The sequence below is a fragment of the Cuculus canorus genome, chromosome 10 (assembly GCF_017976375.1).
Source record: "Cuculus canorus isolate bCucCan1 chromosome 10, bCucCan1.pri, whole genome shotgun sequence".
NCBI classification, from domain to species: Eukaryota; Metazoa; Chordata; class Aves; order Cuculiformes; family Cuculidae; genus Cuculus; species Cuculus canorus.
In genome coordinates this window covers 22,613,405-22,630,098 of record NC_071410.1, presented here as the reverse complement: position 1 = coordinate 22,630,098, position 16,694 = coordinate 22,613,405, and the positions used below count along the sequence as shown (strand labels likewise).

The 16,694-nt window shown below is 50.3% G+C and overlaps 1 protein-coding gene across 13 annotated transcripts in view; it reads right to left on the bottom strand.

Annotated features, from left to right (window-relative positions):
* Nucleotides 1-2,923: 2,923 nt before the first annotated feature.
* Nucleotides 2,924-16,694, bottom strand: part of LOC104066235 (H(+)/Cl(-) exchange transporter 5) — a 70,467-nt gene continuing 56,696 nt past the window's right edge. For 12 of the 13 annotated variants that reach the window (XM_054075964.1, XM_054075968.1, XM_054075974.1 and 9 more), the window contains 8 exons: nt 15,910-16,032; nt 15,230-15,436; nt 13,813-13,893; nt 12,403-12,945; nt 11,363-11,549; nt 8,153-8,551; nt 5,372-5,588; nt 2,924-3,679 (listed from right to left, as the gene is read on the bottom strand). In XM_054075964.1, the coding sequence (XP_053931939.1) occupies nt 3,589-3,679; nt 5,372-5,588; nt 8,153-8,551; nt 11,363-11,549; nt 12,403-12,945; nt 13,813-13,893; nt 15,230-15,436; nt 15,910-16,032 (1,848 nt within the window). In that variant the 3' untranslated portion in view covers nt 2,924-3,588. The remainder of the gene's footprint in view (nt 3,680-5,371; nt 5,589-8,152; nt 8,552-11,362; nt 11,550-12,402; nt 12,946-13,812; nt 13,894-15,229; nt 15,437-15,909; nt 16,033-16,694) is intronic. The other variant, XM_054075965.1, reaches the window with a different exon arrangement.

Sequence of the window (16,694 nt, the reverse complement as noted above, 5' to 3'; positions counted from 1 at the left end):
TGCATTTTGCATGCCTTTCAAACCCCAGTGCCAGGCTGGGGGAAGTGCAAAGCCAACCAATGCAACTTCCATTCCGCCCTTAGGAAGGCTGACAGCCAGAGCAGGCATCCAAACCTCTCTCCCAAACGGTCTCCAATAACGGACCTCATAAACACAGTATCACAGCCAGGTCCCTTCCTTTCCTGGGTGAGGGTGACGAGGAGGATGCCCTACAGCCAACTCCTTGCCACAGCCTCCCCCCTGGAGTTAGAAGGTTTCAGATGAAGAGGGCATTTCCAGGAGCATCAACCACAGCCTCAGCTCTGGGTGTGCAACCTGGGGCTGCAAGCACCATTTCTGATTCACCTAAGGAGACCACAGGCTTGGTGGTGCTCCCCAACTGTGTGGATTGGCTCCAGCTCTGCTGTTTGCTGAAGAGAAACCCCAGGGCTCCTCCTGGAGTCGCTCTGAAGGCAAAGCAATGGAAAAGTAAGAACTGGACAGAGCCTTAGCAGCAGCTGGAACTGTGCCGGGGAAGAGGAACTGCTGCTTAGGGCCAATGGAGAAAACGCTGAAGGTAAAAAAACCTGAGTATGGGCTCTCCCCTGTAGGAATTTTTGATGGAATAGTTGAACTTATTTTTATAGCAATGAAAGGAATTCAAGAAAAGCAGACAGCAAACAGCCAGGAGCTTCCACAACCCCCATTTCACTGGGAAAAGGAAAGCACCAACCCCAGTAAGATGTACATCTCCCCCCCAAATCCACCTCATGGACCGGGCACATGGCACCACTGCTGCAGCAAATGCAGGAATGAGGATGGGGAATTTTGCTGTGAGCTTCCCTACATGGAAAAATCATATAATCCCTAAGCTGGAAAAGACCTTTGAGATCATCAAGTCCAACCGTACCTGTCTACTACTAAATCATGTCCCTGGGCAGTTCATCTGCCCATCTTTTCAACACCTCCAGGGATGGGGACTTACTTAACCGCCTCCCTGGGCAGCCGTTTCAGTGCTTGAGAACTCTTTCCCTTAAAAATGTTTTCCTGATGTCCGATCTGAACCTTCCCTGGCACAATTTGAGGCCATTCCCTCTTGTCTTATCACCTGTCATTTGGGAGAAGAGACCAACACCAACCTCTCTACAGGCTCCTTTCAGGCAGTTGTAGACAGTGATGAGGTCTCCCCTCAGCCTCCTTTTCTCCAGGCTAAACAGACCCAAGTCCCTCAGCCGATCCTCATAACCCTTGTTCTCCAGTCCCTTCCCCAGCTCCGTTCCCTTCTCTGGACATGCTCCAGCTCCTCAATGTCTTTTTTGGAGTGAGGGGCCCAGAACTGAACCCAAGATTCGAGGTGCGGCCTCACCAGTGCCGAGTCCAGGTGTACAATCCCTTACCTGCTCCTGCTGGCCACGCTGTTTCTAACACAGGGCAGTCCTGTATCAGAGATCCCCCAGCACAGGTTTATCATGGACAGTCCATCACCCTGTGCCACCAAGACTCTGCTGGGGTTGGCAGAGCCGCAGATGGGAATGAGGGGAGCTGAGACTGTACAAAGTGCTCAACAAACCTAGAATCACAGAATCACAGAATAGTTGGGGTTGGAAGGGACCTTAAAGATCATCTAGTTCCAACCCCCCTGCCATCAGCAGGGACATCACACTCAATCAGGCTGCCCAAGGTCCCATCCAACCTGTCCTTGAACACCTCCAGGGATGGGGCAACCTGTTCCAGTGTCTCACCACTCTCATGGTGAAGAAATTCTTCCCAAGGTCTAGTCTAAATCTGCCCCTCTCCAGTTTGTACCCATTCCCCCTTGTCCCATCCCCACAAGCCTTTATGAACAGCCCCTCCCCAGCTTTCCTGTAGGCCCCCTTCAGGTACTGGAAGGTTGCTATAAGATCTCCTCATAGCCTTCTGTTTTCCAGGCTGAACAAGCCCAACTCTCTCAGCCTGTCCTTGTAGGGAAGGTGCTCCAGCCCTCCAGTCATCTTTGTAGCCTCCTCTGGACCCGCTCCAACAGCTCCATCTCCTTCTTATGCTGAGGATTTCAGAACTGGACACAGTATTCCAGATGAGGTCTCACAAGAGAGGACTAGAGGAGCAGAATCACTTCCCTCGCCCTGCTGGCCACGCTTCTTTTGATGCAGCCCAGGATACGGTTGGCCTTCTGGGCTGCAAGCGCACATTGCCCCTTACATCATCCCCCAAACGTGTTCAACAGCCGGTGGTTTGTCCGTCAGGAAGCAGGCAGAACCCCATCCCACTACTCATGGCTATTACCCAACAGCCTGGCTCCCTCTGCAGCCTCGGCCGTGAGCTCGAGGCAAGCGGAAGCTCTGCTACTGCTGCCAAGTGACAGCCATGGACAGCAAAATGGCATTAGGTTCAGTCTGAAACTCCAACGAACAACACTGATCTCCGAAAGCATTCATGTACACCTTCAAAATTCCAGTTGTCAGTCACAATTTTATTAACAGGAAAATAATTTTATCAGCTCTGGGACAGGAACCTGAGGAGCACAGAGGTGGACCAAGTTGCTGAGCTGACAATGGTCAGGAAGGGCTGACAACAATTGCATAGTTGTTGGCCAAAGGAGAGCCACCGAGCGGTGCCTGTATGCAAAGTGGCAGTGTTGCCGATCCTAGAGCTAGGATCCAGGCCCGAGCTGGGTGCGGAGCTGAGGGGAGGAGCAAGGAACAGCCCATGCATCCATGTAAATGTCCCGGGCCTGGGGCTCTCCGGCAGAACGTCCTCAGCCACCTTGGATAGAGGGCAGTTGTGCAAACCATGTTGAGAGCATTAAAAGGTGGGGCAATAACTTAGGACTTGTCATTTGCGAGTTGAATTACATGCTCAGGGGAAATCAAGGACAAGAAATCCTTAGGCATACACCTAAAAAAGGGATTGAGATGAGAATACAACTGTTAACTTCTTCTCCTCGGGGTTCTCCTGGCAAGGCAGCATCAGCGGAATTAAATACATTCACAGACGATTAATCAAAATAAGCTTCTTCCCAGTGAGAAACAGCTCAATTTTAAGGAGATCGGGTCTTGTGTGGGTTTTGTTTGTGGGTTTTCTTTCCTTCTTTCAGCACAACCACCTCAGCCAGCCAACTGTTTGTTAGCCCTCCCCTATTCTGACTTTACAAGGTTACTTTTACCTAATAGGGAACACAGCGCCCCTGAGATTAACTCCTACCTTTCTGCCACCACCTGAACGCTGTGTGCAAAATCATCTTTCTTCCAAATTGCTGAAGGTACAGACTTTGTCTTTTCCTTCCCACATTAGTAACAAGAGTTCAGACAAAACAAAAAGAGGAGATACAAATCTCTAGCATTTTGCTTTTACTCCTTCATGGGCTCTTTCCAATGCAACTTCACAAAAGCAATATAAAGTCTGTTTTTACTTCTCAAAGGAAGATCTTGTTCCACAGATCACGTAGTGCAATTGGTCACCTGGTAGAAAAAAAATTATCTTCTTCGGTTCCACGGAAGAAAAACACTGAAAACAGTTCCACGGTCTCCATAAAAATAGGAAAGTATCTCCAAGATCATCTATAATAAAGTTTCTGTTGTGTTGAACACACAATAGCTACTAGTCTGGGCTTTAATTGAAGAGGATCGAATCTGGGTCCTGGTTGGCCAGCTGTGCAATGTGCTTTAATACATCCTTCTTGGTAATGATCCCCAGGAGCTTCCTGAAAAATGAAAACACATTTTCATTGCATCGACACCCACAGGAGGATCCTTGCTCTCACCTCATTTTGCATATGGTAATTGTAACAGAAGTGCTTTTTGGATGACAGCGGTGACTCGCCACACAAACTCTATCACAGAATTGTTAAGGCTGGAAAAGCCCTCTCAGCTCATCCAGTCCCGTCAGCCCAACCCCACCATGCCGAATAAACCACGTCCTGAAAAAGAATGTGTTCACAGTAAACGATGCCAGGTGGTTATAAGCAAGGAACAAACATTAATAATTATGGACACCACCTTCTCCAAAAAGACCAAACCGAATGCCTAGGGCTGTGCTGTCATTCCTGGTACTTGCAGGAGTCGTGCTATCAGGAAGATGCAGAGTGCCACCAGGGACCAGGGATGGAGGCAGGCAGTCACAGAATCATGGATGGTTTGGGTTGGAAGGGACCTTAAAGATCATCCAGTTCCAACCCCTTTGCCATGGGCAGGGACACCTCCCACTGGATCAGCGGCTCCAAGCCCCATCCAACCTGGCCTGGAACACCTCCAGGATGGGGCAGCCACCACTGCTCTGGGAAACCTGGGCCAGGGCCTCCCCACCCTCACAAAAAAACATTTCTCCTTAAGATTTCATCTCAATCTTCCCTCTTGCAGCTCAAAACTGTTCCCCTTGTCCTATCCCTGCCCCTTCTCATCAAGAGCCCCTCTCCAGCTTTCCTGGAGCCCCTTTCAGGACAGGAAGCTGCTCTAAGTTCACCCCGCAGCCTTCTCTTCTCCAGGCTGAACAACCCCAACTCTCTCAGCCTGGCCTTGTACAGGAGGTGCTCCAGCCCTTGGATCATCTCCGTGGCCTCCTCTGGACTCACTCCAACAGCTCCATGTCCTTCCTGTACTGAGGACTCCAGAGCTGGTTGCAGGGCTCCAGGTGGGGTCTCACCAGAGCAGAGCAGAGGGGCAGAATCCCCTCCCTCCCTGCTGTCCCACTGCTTGGGATGCAGCCCAGGACATGGTTGGTTTCTGGGCTGTGAGTGCACATTCTGTCTCACTGACATTGAGCTTCTCACCTCCAGCAGCCCAAGTCCTTCTCCTCAGTGTTGCTCCCAATCCATTCTCTGCCCAGCCTGGATTTGCCCTTGGGGCTGCCCCGACCCAAGTGCACTTTGCCTTGCTGAACCTCACAAAGGTGGCAAAGCCCCACCTCTCCAGCTTGTCCAGGTCCTTCTGTCAGGGTTGGGTGCTGAGCCGCACGGCTACCTGTCCAGAACCAACTGAACCAGCTGGTCCCAAGCACCACAGCAGGGAACAGTGAGAGAATTCCTGCTGGGGCTGTTCTTCAGGGAACAGATCGCTGTGTTTGCCCTTGTTCCTTACCACCTCACCAAACATCCTGTTTCTGATCAACACCAAAGCAAATTTAAGCAGCTGTCTGAGAGACACAGCCAAGTCTGAGAGGAGGCCGGGAGCCCTTCCCCATCACTTTGAGAGGCCCCTCACCATACCGTGCTGTGTCTTCACTTTACAGGCTTTGTGCTGCTGCTTCAACTGAAAGAGAGGGGCTTCACAATGCCTTTTTTTTTCCAGTAGCAGCGGCTGTTCATGCTCTGAACATCAGTGGCCTTTGTTCACTGGAAGTAGTGGAGGGGTTGACTCAGGCAGTGCTGGGACCTCGGGATCTCCTGCAGCGTTCTTACCCATTGTGAGTCACCAGGCACTGGCGCAATCCCAGCTTGCGGAATATATCCACGACGATTTCCATGGGGGTTTGGTCTGTCACTGTGAAAGGACTGAGGTCCAGGATGCTCCTAAGTTTCAGCATAGAGGGGGAGTTTGGAGGCAGTGGAGGAGAGTGGTCAGTGAAATAAATCACTGAGGTGCTCACAATTCCATCCTGCTTCTTCCGGGCATTTTCTGGAAGAAGAAATAGTTGATTAAATCTCATCCCTCTTCTCCTTTTCCCAGCTGAAGAGCATACCAGCGCATAAATATCCTTTCTCTCTCTTTGCCCACACTGGAATGGCCTTAGAGGTCCATTCCTCCCCTTTATCTTCAATAATAGAATCATAGAATCATCGAATCATAGAATGGTTTGGGTTGGAAGGGACCTTGAAAATCATCCAGTTCCACCCCGTGCCATGGGGCAGCCACTACTGCTCTGGGCAACCTGGCCAGGGCCTCATCACCCTCACTGTGAAGAATTTCCTTCTAATGTCTAGTCTAAATCTTCCCCTCTCCAATATAAAGCCATTCCCCCTCATCCTGTCACTCCAAGCCTTTGTAAAAAGTCCCTCCTCAGCTTTCTTGGAGCCCCTTCGGACACTGGGCCTCTGTAAGGTCTCCTTGGAGCCTCCTCTTCTCCAGGCTGAATAACCCCAACTCTCTCAGCCTGTCCTCATATGGGAGATGTTCCAGCCCTCGGATCATATGATCATAGATCATAGAAAACAAGTTAAGTACTTGCCATCGCACAGATATTTACAGCAGGGCATCACAGCCCTCTGCTGCCACACCACAGCTTCCATTTGGGATTTACACTGGGAAGGGGCCAGCTAGGGCCAGCCAGGCAGGCCAGACACCAGACTGGACACCGGCAGCTGGTTGTCACAAGCTAAACACCACTCTGTGGCACACACCGGCACACTACTGGGCTCACCCAGGACAAAAGAGTCCCTGGGGGTTTCCAAATGAAACAAATGTCCCAGTGAAACAAATTGTCCCTGCCCATGGCAGGGGGGTTGGAACTGGATGATCTTTAAGGTCCCTTTCCAACCCTAACTATTCTATGATTCTATGATATGCAATAATTGGTAGTCATACCACAACATTGCCTTTCAGAAAGAAGGCAACACACCGAATTATATGATAGAGTGCTTTTTCTTTATTTCATTCCATGTTGTCATAAGGACAGACACTTACCAGAACAAGAACAACACTCCCGTGCTCTGGAACACTGCACTGCACACCCTAGTGCTGAAAAACTTACCTTAAAAGGGAGAGGGAACACACAGGGTCGATGCCCCATCCCTGGAGGGATTCAAGGCCAGGTTGAATAGGGCTTGGATCACCCTGATCCACCGGGAGGTGGCCCTGCCCATGGCAGGGGGTTGGAACTGGATGGGCTTTAAGGTCCCTTCCAACCCAAACCGTCCTATGAATCACATCTGCAGGTTAAGTCTAAAAACTAGTCTAACTCTGCCACTGGTCCAGGTTAGCTCAGGACCAAGCCACCACATGACCCCTACCAGGAAGGCATCCAGCTTGGGCTGGGACAGTACATTCAACCCCACGCTGGAGAACACACCACAGAGCTCATGCCTCTTCAATCCCACACGATCACACTGTTCCCACCAACACAAACTGCTTTCGCCTAAGGTAAGTGCCACCTTGCTCCCTTGCACCAGCACCCACGTGCCCCCTCCTGAGAGCCAGAACTGGAGACTAACCTGCAAGACACTAACCGAGCAGGGAGGGGAGATGAGTTCCTGGCTGGATCAGTTCTCCTCCAGCTCACCATGAGGCTTGCTTGAATTCTGCTGGGAGCCAGAGTAAGGAAGTGTGTGAGCAACTCCAGCTCGCCCAAGCTTAGCACGGGTGCTTGGAGCCCGAGCTACAGCTGGACACAAACCATATGGACTCAACTTGTATGAGTGTGGGGCTTGGTATCCCTATGCCCAATCTTAACTCCAGTGGAGATGCTGTTTTTGAGGACGTGGATGCCCATGTACCTCTCAATGCTGATACACAGACTTCTCCTGCTTCATCAAGAGATGACATAGTGCCTTGCCCAAACCAGGAGACAACATAAGCAGAACTTCCACTCATGTCTTATGGTGGGAAACAGCATTTGCAGGTGTCTAAGAAATTAGGGAGCAAGAGGAACCTAAATGTGCCCTAAATTGTAAGGGGCAATGTTATTTTCAAAGGAGTTCAACTCACATCACCAACGGAAACTGCAGCCGAGTGCTGCCAGGAGAACGTTTACCAAGTGCTGTCAGCACTGCACACCACCGTCCTCACAATCCCAATGCAAAAGTGGAACAAGTGAGAGACCAGGCTGACTTGCAGTGGTGAGGAGAGGTGGAAGACCTTAACATCAACATTGACATTTATCGGTTTGACAGCACCAACTCAGAAGCAATCAGCAATTCCGTACATGGGCCTACCAGGCATTGGTCCTTAATGAAATAAAATAGGGCTTGAGATGTGAACAGCTAAGAAAGCTTTCCACATCCAGACACAAAGCTAGGAAAACTTAGTTCTGGCTGGCAAGAAGTCTCATGCTTCGCAACCATGCCCTAAGGTTTATGAATTCAGCAGAGCCAGGCTAATTGAACAGGGCAAGCCATGTCGTCCTTCACAGACCCCATCCTGCTCAGGGATGGAGGTGCAGGCCACCACCACTACTGGGTGTTTCAAGTTGTCAAGTAAACTACAGCTGGTGGCATCACTTATCTATGCAGCATCTTGCCTCTTACCAATTGAAATTATGAGGTCTCTCCTGAGGACAAATCCCACAAGCCGCTGGGACTCTCGTGACACCACCACTGGGTAGCCACTGTACGTTGTTTCATTGATAATGGTCTCAACATCTTCTACAGTCATGCTGTCCTGAGTGATGACAGTCAGAGGAGGATCGTTCCTCCGCGGCCTCATTACATCCATCGCAAGTGTCTTGTGTGAGAACTCTTCCTTGGCTTCCAAGAAAGGGTATCCGTTGAGGCGAATATGGGCATCGTAAATGCCTTCTCGTCCAATGGCATCAGCCACCCACTTGCTAGTCATGGCTGCTGCCATCAGAGGAACAATGTATTCCAGTCCACCAGTGAGCTCAAACATAATAACTACCAGGGACACAGTCATTCGGGTCACCCCACCTGCAAAGAGAACACAGGCAATGTGAACAGGCAGTTTGGGGAGTTTCCAGGCAGGAGAGCTGTTCCCAGGTTTGCTACAGCTGTCCTCTGCCAGTGCCCCTAGAGAACATCCCCTGTCAGCAAAACATTGGATTCCTACATTCCACTCAGCATCGCAGTGGAAGCCAAACACCAGCAGAAGATGGTACCGAAACCATCATTCCTTCCAGAACACGGTGCCACAGGCTGGCTTATAAAGGTTGGGTACACAGAATCACAGAATGTCCTGAGTTGGAACGGACCCACAAGGACCATCGTGTCCAACTCCTGTCCCTGCACAGGACAACCTTAACATTCACATCGTGGGTCTGAGGGCCTTGGCCAAATGCTTCTGGAATATAGTCAGGATTGGCATCATGACTGCTTTCCTGGGAGCTGTTCCAGGGATCCACCACCCTCTGGGTGAAGAACCTGCTCCTTATGTCCAACCTAACCCTCCCCTGGAACATCTTCCTGCCATTCCCTTGGGTCCTGTCATTGGTGGCCACAGAGAAGAGCTCAGCACCTGCTCTTCCTCCTCCCCTGCTGAGGAAGCTGCAGAGTGTGATGAAGTCTCCCCTCAGTCTCCTCTTCTCCAGGCTGAACAGACCAAGTGATTTTCGGTTTTGATGGGTCTTTCCCTGAGCACTAAAGCAACCTTAAAAGATGGCAAACTTTCCCTAATGTTCCTTAGCCTCAAAACAGTGGCCACGACAGCGAAGGGCCTTACGCACCCCTCCACAGGCAGGTTCATGAGACGTGATCTCTGACAGGCTGCATGCAAAAAGCAAGCGCCATCCAACATAGAATCATAGAATCATAGAATAGTTTTGGGTTGGAAGGGACCTTAAAGATCATTTAGTTTCAACCCCCTGCCACGGGCAGGGACATCACACTGGATCAGGCTGCCGAAGGTCCCGTCCAACCTGGCCTTGAAAACCTCCAAGCGTGGGGTGGCCACAACCTTCCCTGGGTAACTGTTCCAGTGTCTCACCACTCTCATGGTGAAGAAATTCTTCTTAATGTCCAGTCTAAAATCTGCCCCTCTCCAGTTTACAACCAGTTCCCCCGGTCCTATCACCACAAGCCTTTACAAATAGCCCCTCTCCAGCTTTCCTGTAGGCCCCCACCAGGTACTGGAAGGTCGCTATAAGATTCTCCTCTGAGCCTTCTCCTCTCCAGGCTGAACAACCCCAACTCCCTCAGCCTGTCCTTGTAGGGAAGGTGCTCCAGCCCTCCGGTCATCTTTGTAGCCTCCTCTGGACCCATTCCAACATCCTCTGGTTCCCAATAGCAAGGGCTTCTCACCACTCCCCTTCTCCATTTGCTGTCAGCCAGACCTTCCACTGCTACTTCTTCTATCACACTTGTGAAGGTTGTTAAACACCAAAATAGTTGAGGCATTTCAAGAGAAAACAAGGTGGGTCTTTTGAATATCAACATCATATTTTTGTAACAGCATTTTGTCTTGGCGTGTTTTAATATTGCTTTGGAGATTGAAGTCCTGTAGGTATTGCCAAAGATGTTAGAGCTGCTCTGCTCCAAGAACCACCTCCTGAAGAGGCACACACCATTCAGTGCTGTCCAGTGGCAAACAGAACAATTAATGAAGTGGAACTGTACTGATTTTTCATCATTACATGCCCTTTAAAAAGACCAAAGATGGGTTGCCACAGAATCATGGAATGGTTTGGGTTGGAAGGGACCTCAAAGCCCATCCAGTTCCAGCATGCTGCCATGGGCAGGGACACCTCCCACTGGATCAGGGGGCTCAAAGACCCAGCCAACCTGGCCTTGGACACCTCCAGTTTTGATAATTCAGAGTTTCTTCTGATCCAATAAAGAAGTCTCTTAAGAGTTAAAGATATTATTCCATGGAGAGGATTGGGAATTACACTGAAAGTGAAGCTTAGTCACATGTACTCAGTCCCTCAAAATCAGCCAAGCAGAATAAGCAACAGAGCACTTCAAAGAAGAATTGCATCATGAGATTTAAGACCAGAGCAGGAAGTAAAAGGAATTAAAACCCCATGGGAAAATCTAAAGTCCCTGGCGAGTGTCACTTCTTCCACCTGCCCATTCAGGAGCTCCCCAACTAAAACCTATCATCTCCAGCAACAGGTTGGTGCTGGCAAAAGAACACAAACAGGATGAGAAACACATTGCATATTCTACTAGAAAGTTTCCTCTTCTTGAGACAAAGCCAGTGTTTATGGACTGTGGTAACAGAAGCAAGGCTTCACTCCTGCAATTCTCAACATGGGCAACCAGCATAGGAAGGACGCTGTTGGCGTGAGTCTAGAGGCGGCCACAGAGATGATCCGAAGGCTGGAGCACCTCCCATACAAGGACAGGCTGAGAGAGTTTGGGTTGTTCAGCCTGGAGAAGAGAAGGCTTTGCGGAGACCTTAGAGCAGCTTCCAGTGCTGAAAGGGGCTCCAGGAAAGCTGGGGAGGGGCTCTGGATCAGGGAGGGCAGGGATAGGACGAGGGGAACAGTTTTGACTTGCAAGAGGGGAGATTGAGATGAGATCTAAGGGAGAAATGTTTTGCTGTGAGGGTGGGGAAGCCCTGGCCCAGGTTGCCCAGAGCAGTCGTGGCTGCCCCATCCCTGGAGGTGTTGTTCAAGGCTAGGCTGGATGGGGCTTGGAGCCTCTGATCCAGTGGGAGATGTCCCTGCCCATGACAGGGGGCTGGAACTGGAAGGGCTTTGAGGTCCCTTCCAAACCAGACCATTCTGTGATTCAGTGAACCAGAACCTTATCACAGCCTGGATGCCAAGAGCTCTTGCTTACCTAAACAGGCTGCAGCTCCAACCATGGCGTAGAGGCCAGGAGTGATGCAGTCGGCGCCTTGGCTGCACCAGCCGCTGAAGATGGCCCAGTCATGGTGGTAAAAGGCCAGCTGCTCCATGGCTACTCCAAGCAAGCGGCCAGCAATTGCCCCCACCGCCATGCTGGGGATGAAGAGACCAGAGGGGACCTGGGAAAACACACATTTGTAAACATGCTGTTTCTCAGAAAGCTCAAAGACCAGTGATGGATATGTAAAGTTAGAAGTCACACTGCAGTAAAATAGGCAAGGATGCCTCACTCTAGAGCATAGGAAGGGCAGAGGTAACAATGTGTGCAACTTAGTTGGAATTTACTCCTTTCTGGGCAGGAGAAACAGCCCCGCTAGAGGTTAGTGTGGATCAGAACAAGCTTCTTTGAAGAGCTTATTTCCCAAGAGACTGTAACAAAGCTTCGCCTGCCCAGCGCTAATACCACCTCGTGCCTTTCTGACCACACAGCGTAATCCCACTTTGCTGCCTTCACCTACTGGGAGTGCAACCATCCTTCTTCCTAGCAGCAATTCCGGCTCCACTAGGAAAGCAAGGGTGCCTGGAATTCACACTGTACCAGTGCCATCCAGCAGAGCTGCTGCTGGCAAGTTCCACCTCTGCACTTCAGCTGTTCCAGGACTGTGAAAGCTCCTGTTCTTCGAAGTCAGAGAATCTCTCCCTCTATCCTCTACGCTTTTGTAATACAGCTCCCTCACACATTGTATGTCTTTCTCACAGACTTGATCAAAGGATCATAGAGTGGTTTGTGTTGGAAGAGACCTTAGGCAGAAACATTTTGCTGTGAGGGTGAGGAGGCCCTGGCCCAGGTTGCCCAGAGCAGTGGTGGCTGCCCCATCCCTGGAGGTGTTCAAGGCCAGGCTGGATGGGGCTTGGAGCAACCGGATCCAGTGGGAGGTGTCCACGCCCATGGGAAGGAGGTTGGAACTAGGGCTTTTAAACCCTTCCAACTCAAACCATTCTGCGTTTCTGTGAGTGTGAGGCAACTCTCACCTTCATGCCAAAGGTGAAGACTGTGATGAAGACTTTCATTACAAGTGCCAAAGCCAGCTGCCACATGGCAGTGTAAACTCCAGGGCCAGCAGCTCGGTCTGGCAGGTCATCCCCTTTGGTGCTGTTGAAATCATTCACGTACTCGCAGAGTTTGGAGGAGTCCAAAATCCCACAGTCATTGAAGAGCTCTGAAATCAGCTCGCTGGTGCTCATCCTGGTGTACTCGTTGGGGAAGGCCAGAATGGCTGTGATTGCAGTCACCACAAACACCTCCAGCACAGGGTATTTGCCAAGCTTGGTCGTCTTGCGTCGCCTGCACCAGGCAATGTTGCTGCGGATGAAGAAAGCTCCCCAAAGCCCACCAAATATTCCCAAAAGGATGAATGGAACGAGCTCCAAAAGATGCCATGGCATGTGAAACTCCACATAGAAGAGAACCAGGCGGCTGTTTCCAAAAGGGTTGATGGAGCGCAGGGTAAATGCAGCGACCAGAGCAGCGAAGAAGGAACGCCACAGTGTCTTGAGAGGAAAGTAATAACTGACCTAAAAAAGAAAAACAAAGCAGATGCAGTCAACTTGAACATTTCTCAACACACAGATTGCTACCCAGTAACGAAATCACTGCTGTGTAAGTAGAAGCAAGGGCTGAGATTGATGTGCACTGGTTACACCCCTCCTCCTCTCCAGCCAAGCACCTCAGCCTTTATTCTAAGCTCTGATTCAATGTGGATTGTGAACATGATACAGGGTCCTGGCTTGAAGACTTGCAATGCAGCCAGTGCCCTCTCTGATCCCTTGGAGCGGAGGTGACTTACTTGGATAATAAAAGCTTCTATGAATCAGCTTGGAGCTGAATCTGAAGTACTATTTGCCTTGCATGCTTAGCGAAGTCCAGAAGCGCCAAACAACAGCACTCGCCAAAGCTGGCCCCCACACTGAGCCAACCCACCCCGATCTCCTCTGAGCTAAGCCCTGACGCAAGCAGCGGTGACCCATTTCATGTCTGGATCAAAGAACAAGGGTTTAGAAGTTCTTTGGGAAGAAAAGATAGGCCAGACAAGTTTGTTCCCAGTTACCCTGGGGCAGGAGAGCGTGGAAAACACAACAGAGGCTGTGGCTGTGAGCAGGCAGTGCTGCTGAGCATGGACAGACCGGTGGAAACCAACAGGTTCATTGCAAAGCTAAGGATAGACATCATCCAAAAGAAATTCTCTGGTAGTCGTAAGAATTACCTGAAACCCCAATAAGCTTTTAAGTTGCTTGGCCTTGTAAATACACCACCAATCAGTATTCAACAGGGTCTCATTTCCAAACCCAAGCAGTTAGGAGCGGACTGCATTTATAAACCAGCAGGGTCAGTTCTTGCAATAAAAGAGGTCACCAAGAGCTAAGAGAAAATGCTGATATTACCTCTTCCAGACTAAAGAGCACTCCTCCGATCGGTGCGCCGAAAGCTACAGACACACCAGCAGCTGCAGCTGCTGATAACACCTAAGAGAGAAACCAAACACACATTTTGATCAGGAAAACAGGTTGCCCAGAGCAGTGGTGGCTGTCCCATCCCTGGAGGGATTCAAGGCCAGGTTGGATGGGGCTTGGAGCCCCTGATCCAGTGAGAGATGTCCCTGCCCATGGCAGGGGGCTTTAAGGTCCCTTCCAACCAAAACCATTCTCTGATTCTCAGACCTTCCCAAACCAACCCCTCATTTTTGTCTGTATATAATTAATAGTGGCACAATTTTTATCTCCAGTGAGCGCACAGAAAGTCAGGCTCTGACCTGGGCAAAGATGGAGTGAGAAAATTCACTGGGGAGAAAAACTGCAAGTAGCAACCAAAGCAGCAGCGTACGAACATCAACATTCCCATCCCCAAATCCATACAAGCAGCTTCACTGACAATTACCTTCTGTTTCAGCTGGTTCCATGCTAAGGTTTCACCCTAGATAAAGCTTCAGTAAACCAGAACAGCAGTACTTTCACCTCCCAGAACATTTGCTCTTCCCATGTGTGCCTGGCCTCAAGTTGCACCAGGGGAGATTTAGGTTGGATATTAGGAGGAATTTCTTTATTGAAAGGGTTGTCAAGCATCGGAAGAGGCTGCCCAGAGTGATGGTTGAGTCCCCATCCATGGAGGGGCAAGCAGATGTCGTACTTGGGGACATGGTCTCATGGTGGGCTTAGCAGGGCTGGATCGATGATTGGACTCGATGATCTTAAAGGTCTTTTCCAACAAAAAATATCCTGTGATTCTGCCCAACATTCATACAGTGTCTCAGAAGAAGGTAACACAGTGTAACTAGAGGTGCTGTGGGGCTACCCAAACCCCTGCCACTCCTCTGGGTGAATTCTGGATGACAGGTTGGGTTTAGCAGAAGATAAACTAGCCAATGCTATGCTACACATCTCACATTACTCACTCTCCAGTGCCCTGTCCAGAGAAAAGCCTTCCAGCACTGAGGAAATGCTTGTAGGCTTCACCTCAGACATCGACTTCGTTCTTACACCACACCAATCCCTGTGGCCCTGAAAGCAAAGTCCTCATTCTACTCCTACAGCCAAGTCCAGGTCCCTTAAACAGTCCTGACATGGTTTATGGAGCTGCAAGGAAAACAAACTGGGTCAGCAGCAGGTTAGTGTCAGTGAACGCTCCCATCACCTGCGCTGGCGAGATGCCGTAGTGTCACTCCCTAAGCCAAACGGCTTTTGCTCCAACCAGGCGTGCTGAGACACACCGAGAACACACCACAACACAACGAACCCTGGAGGCAAAGCCCCAGACCGCCTGCTCTCTCCACACTGCCTCAGCCGTTCAAGAACCCCTCCATACCTCTCTGCGCTTCGCTTCGTTCTTCCTGTATTTGGTGAAGAGGTGACACAAGATGTTCCCACAGCAGCAGGCGACGTGCACCAGGGGCCCCTCTTTGCCCAGGCTCAGCCCAGAGGACACGGCCAACACTAAGGTGATGGTTTTGATGATCAGCGTCCACTTGCCCAGGTAGCCTCTAATGATGAAACCACTTAAGATAGTTTTGATCTGGAAGTCAAGCACACAAAGCTCTACAGGCTTTCATTCAAGCCCTGGTCAGAACTCCTGTTTACAAGGCACTCCCAATCCTGCCCTCAACTCTCCTCTACAGCTTTCAGAGTCTTCCCCATCTATCAAAGTACTGCAGAGGCGGTAAAAATAGCCCTCCATACAAAGCCAAAACCAGTCCCAAGTCCTTCCTCAGGGCCACCACTGCTGCTGAAGGAAAATCTGAGGCTGCCTTTTGTAGCCTGACAAAAATGGGGGGCTTTTGTTCATAATTCCTACAGAAAATGCCACAACTAAAGGGCCTGCAAGGAGACTTAAGCACTAGATGTGTGTCAGGAAGAGTTTGGGAAAGAACCCATATATTATGCCATCATTAGAACTGCAAGAAATTATTATACATAGTATTTGTAGTCTTTGGATAGTGAGTCCTTCTCCAGCTTAGAAAAACCCAGGTTTCGTCCATACTCACTCACCTCTGGGATCCCCGAGCCGCAGGCATAAGGAGCAAAGCCCTTCACAAGTAACACAGCGAGAAGGGAGAACAACAATGCCCAGAGAACGTACATGAAGTAGTTGAGAATATAGGCAAAAGCCCCCTGAAAGGCAGAGAAAGTTACCCAAATTAGATCATTTCAACCAAGCTCACATCACACCCGCGCACTGAACCAAACACGCAGAGAGAGCAGGGAGCGGCCCACAGTCATCAGCCAAGGTGAAGGGAACTACAGGCAGGCGGGGGGGTCAATGTGTTTGCTGGGTTACAGGGATATGAGCTAATCGTATCTCCAAACCTGTAATACAGAAGAGCAAACACAACTAGCTCGGTACTGGGATAAGTGGTGTCCCAGTCAAGTGGGCTGCTCTACTGGATAGAGATAGCAGAAAAGCAAGACTTGAGCTCGTTCGGTATTCCTGTACGCGTGTAGACAAAACAGAACCACAGAATTGATTGCGGTGGAAGGGACCTCAAAGCCCATCCAGTTCCAAAGCCCTACCATGGGCAGGGACACCTCCCAATGGATCGGAGCTCCAAGCCCCATCCAACCTGGCCTTGAACACCTTCAGGGATGGGGCAGCTACCACTGCTCTGGGAAACCTGGGCCAGGGCCTCCCCACCCTCAGCAAAACAGTTCTTCTTAAGATCTCATCTCAGTCTCCCTTGTTTCAGCTGAAACCCATTCCCCCTCATCCTCTCCCTGCCCTCCCTTATCAAGAGCTCCTCCCCAGCTTTTCTGGAGCCCCTTTCAGCACTGGAAGC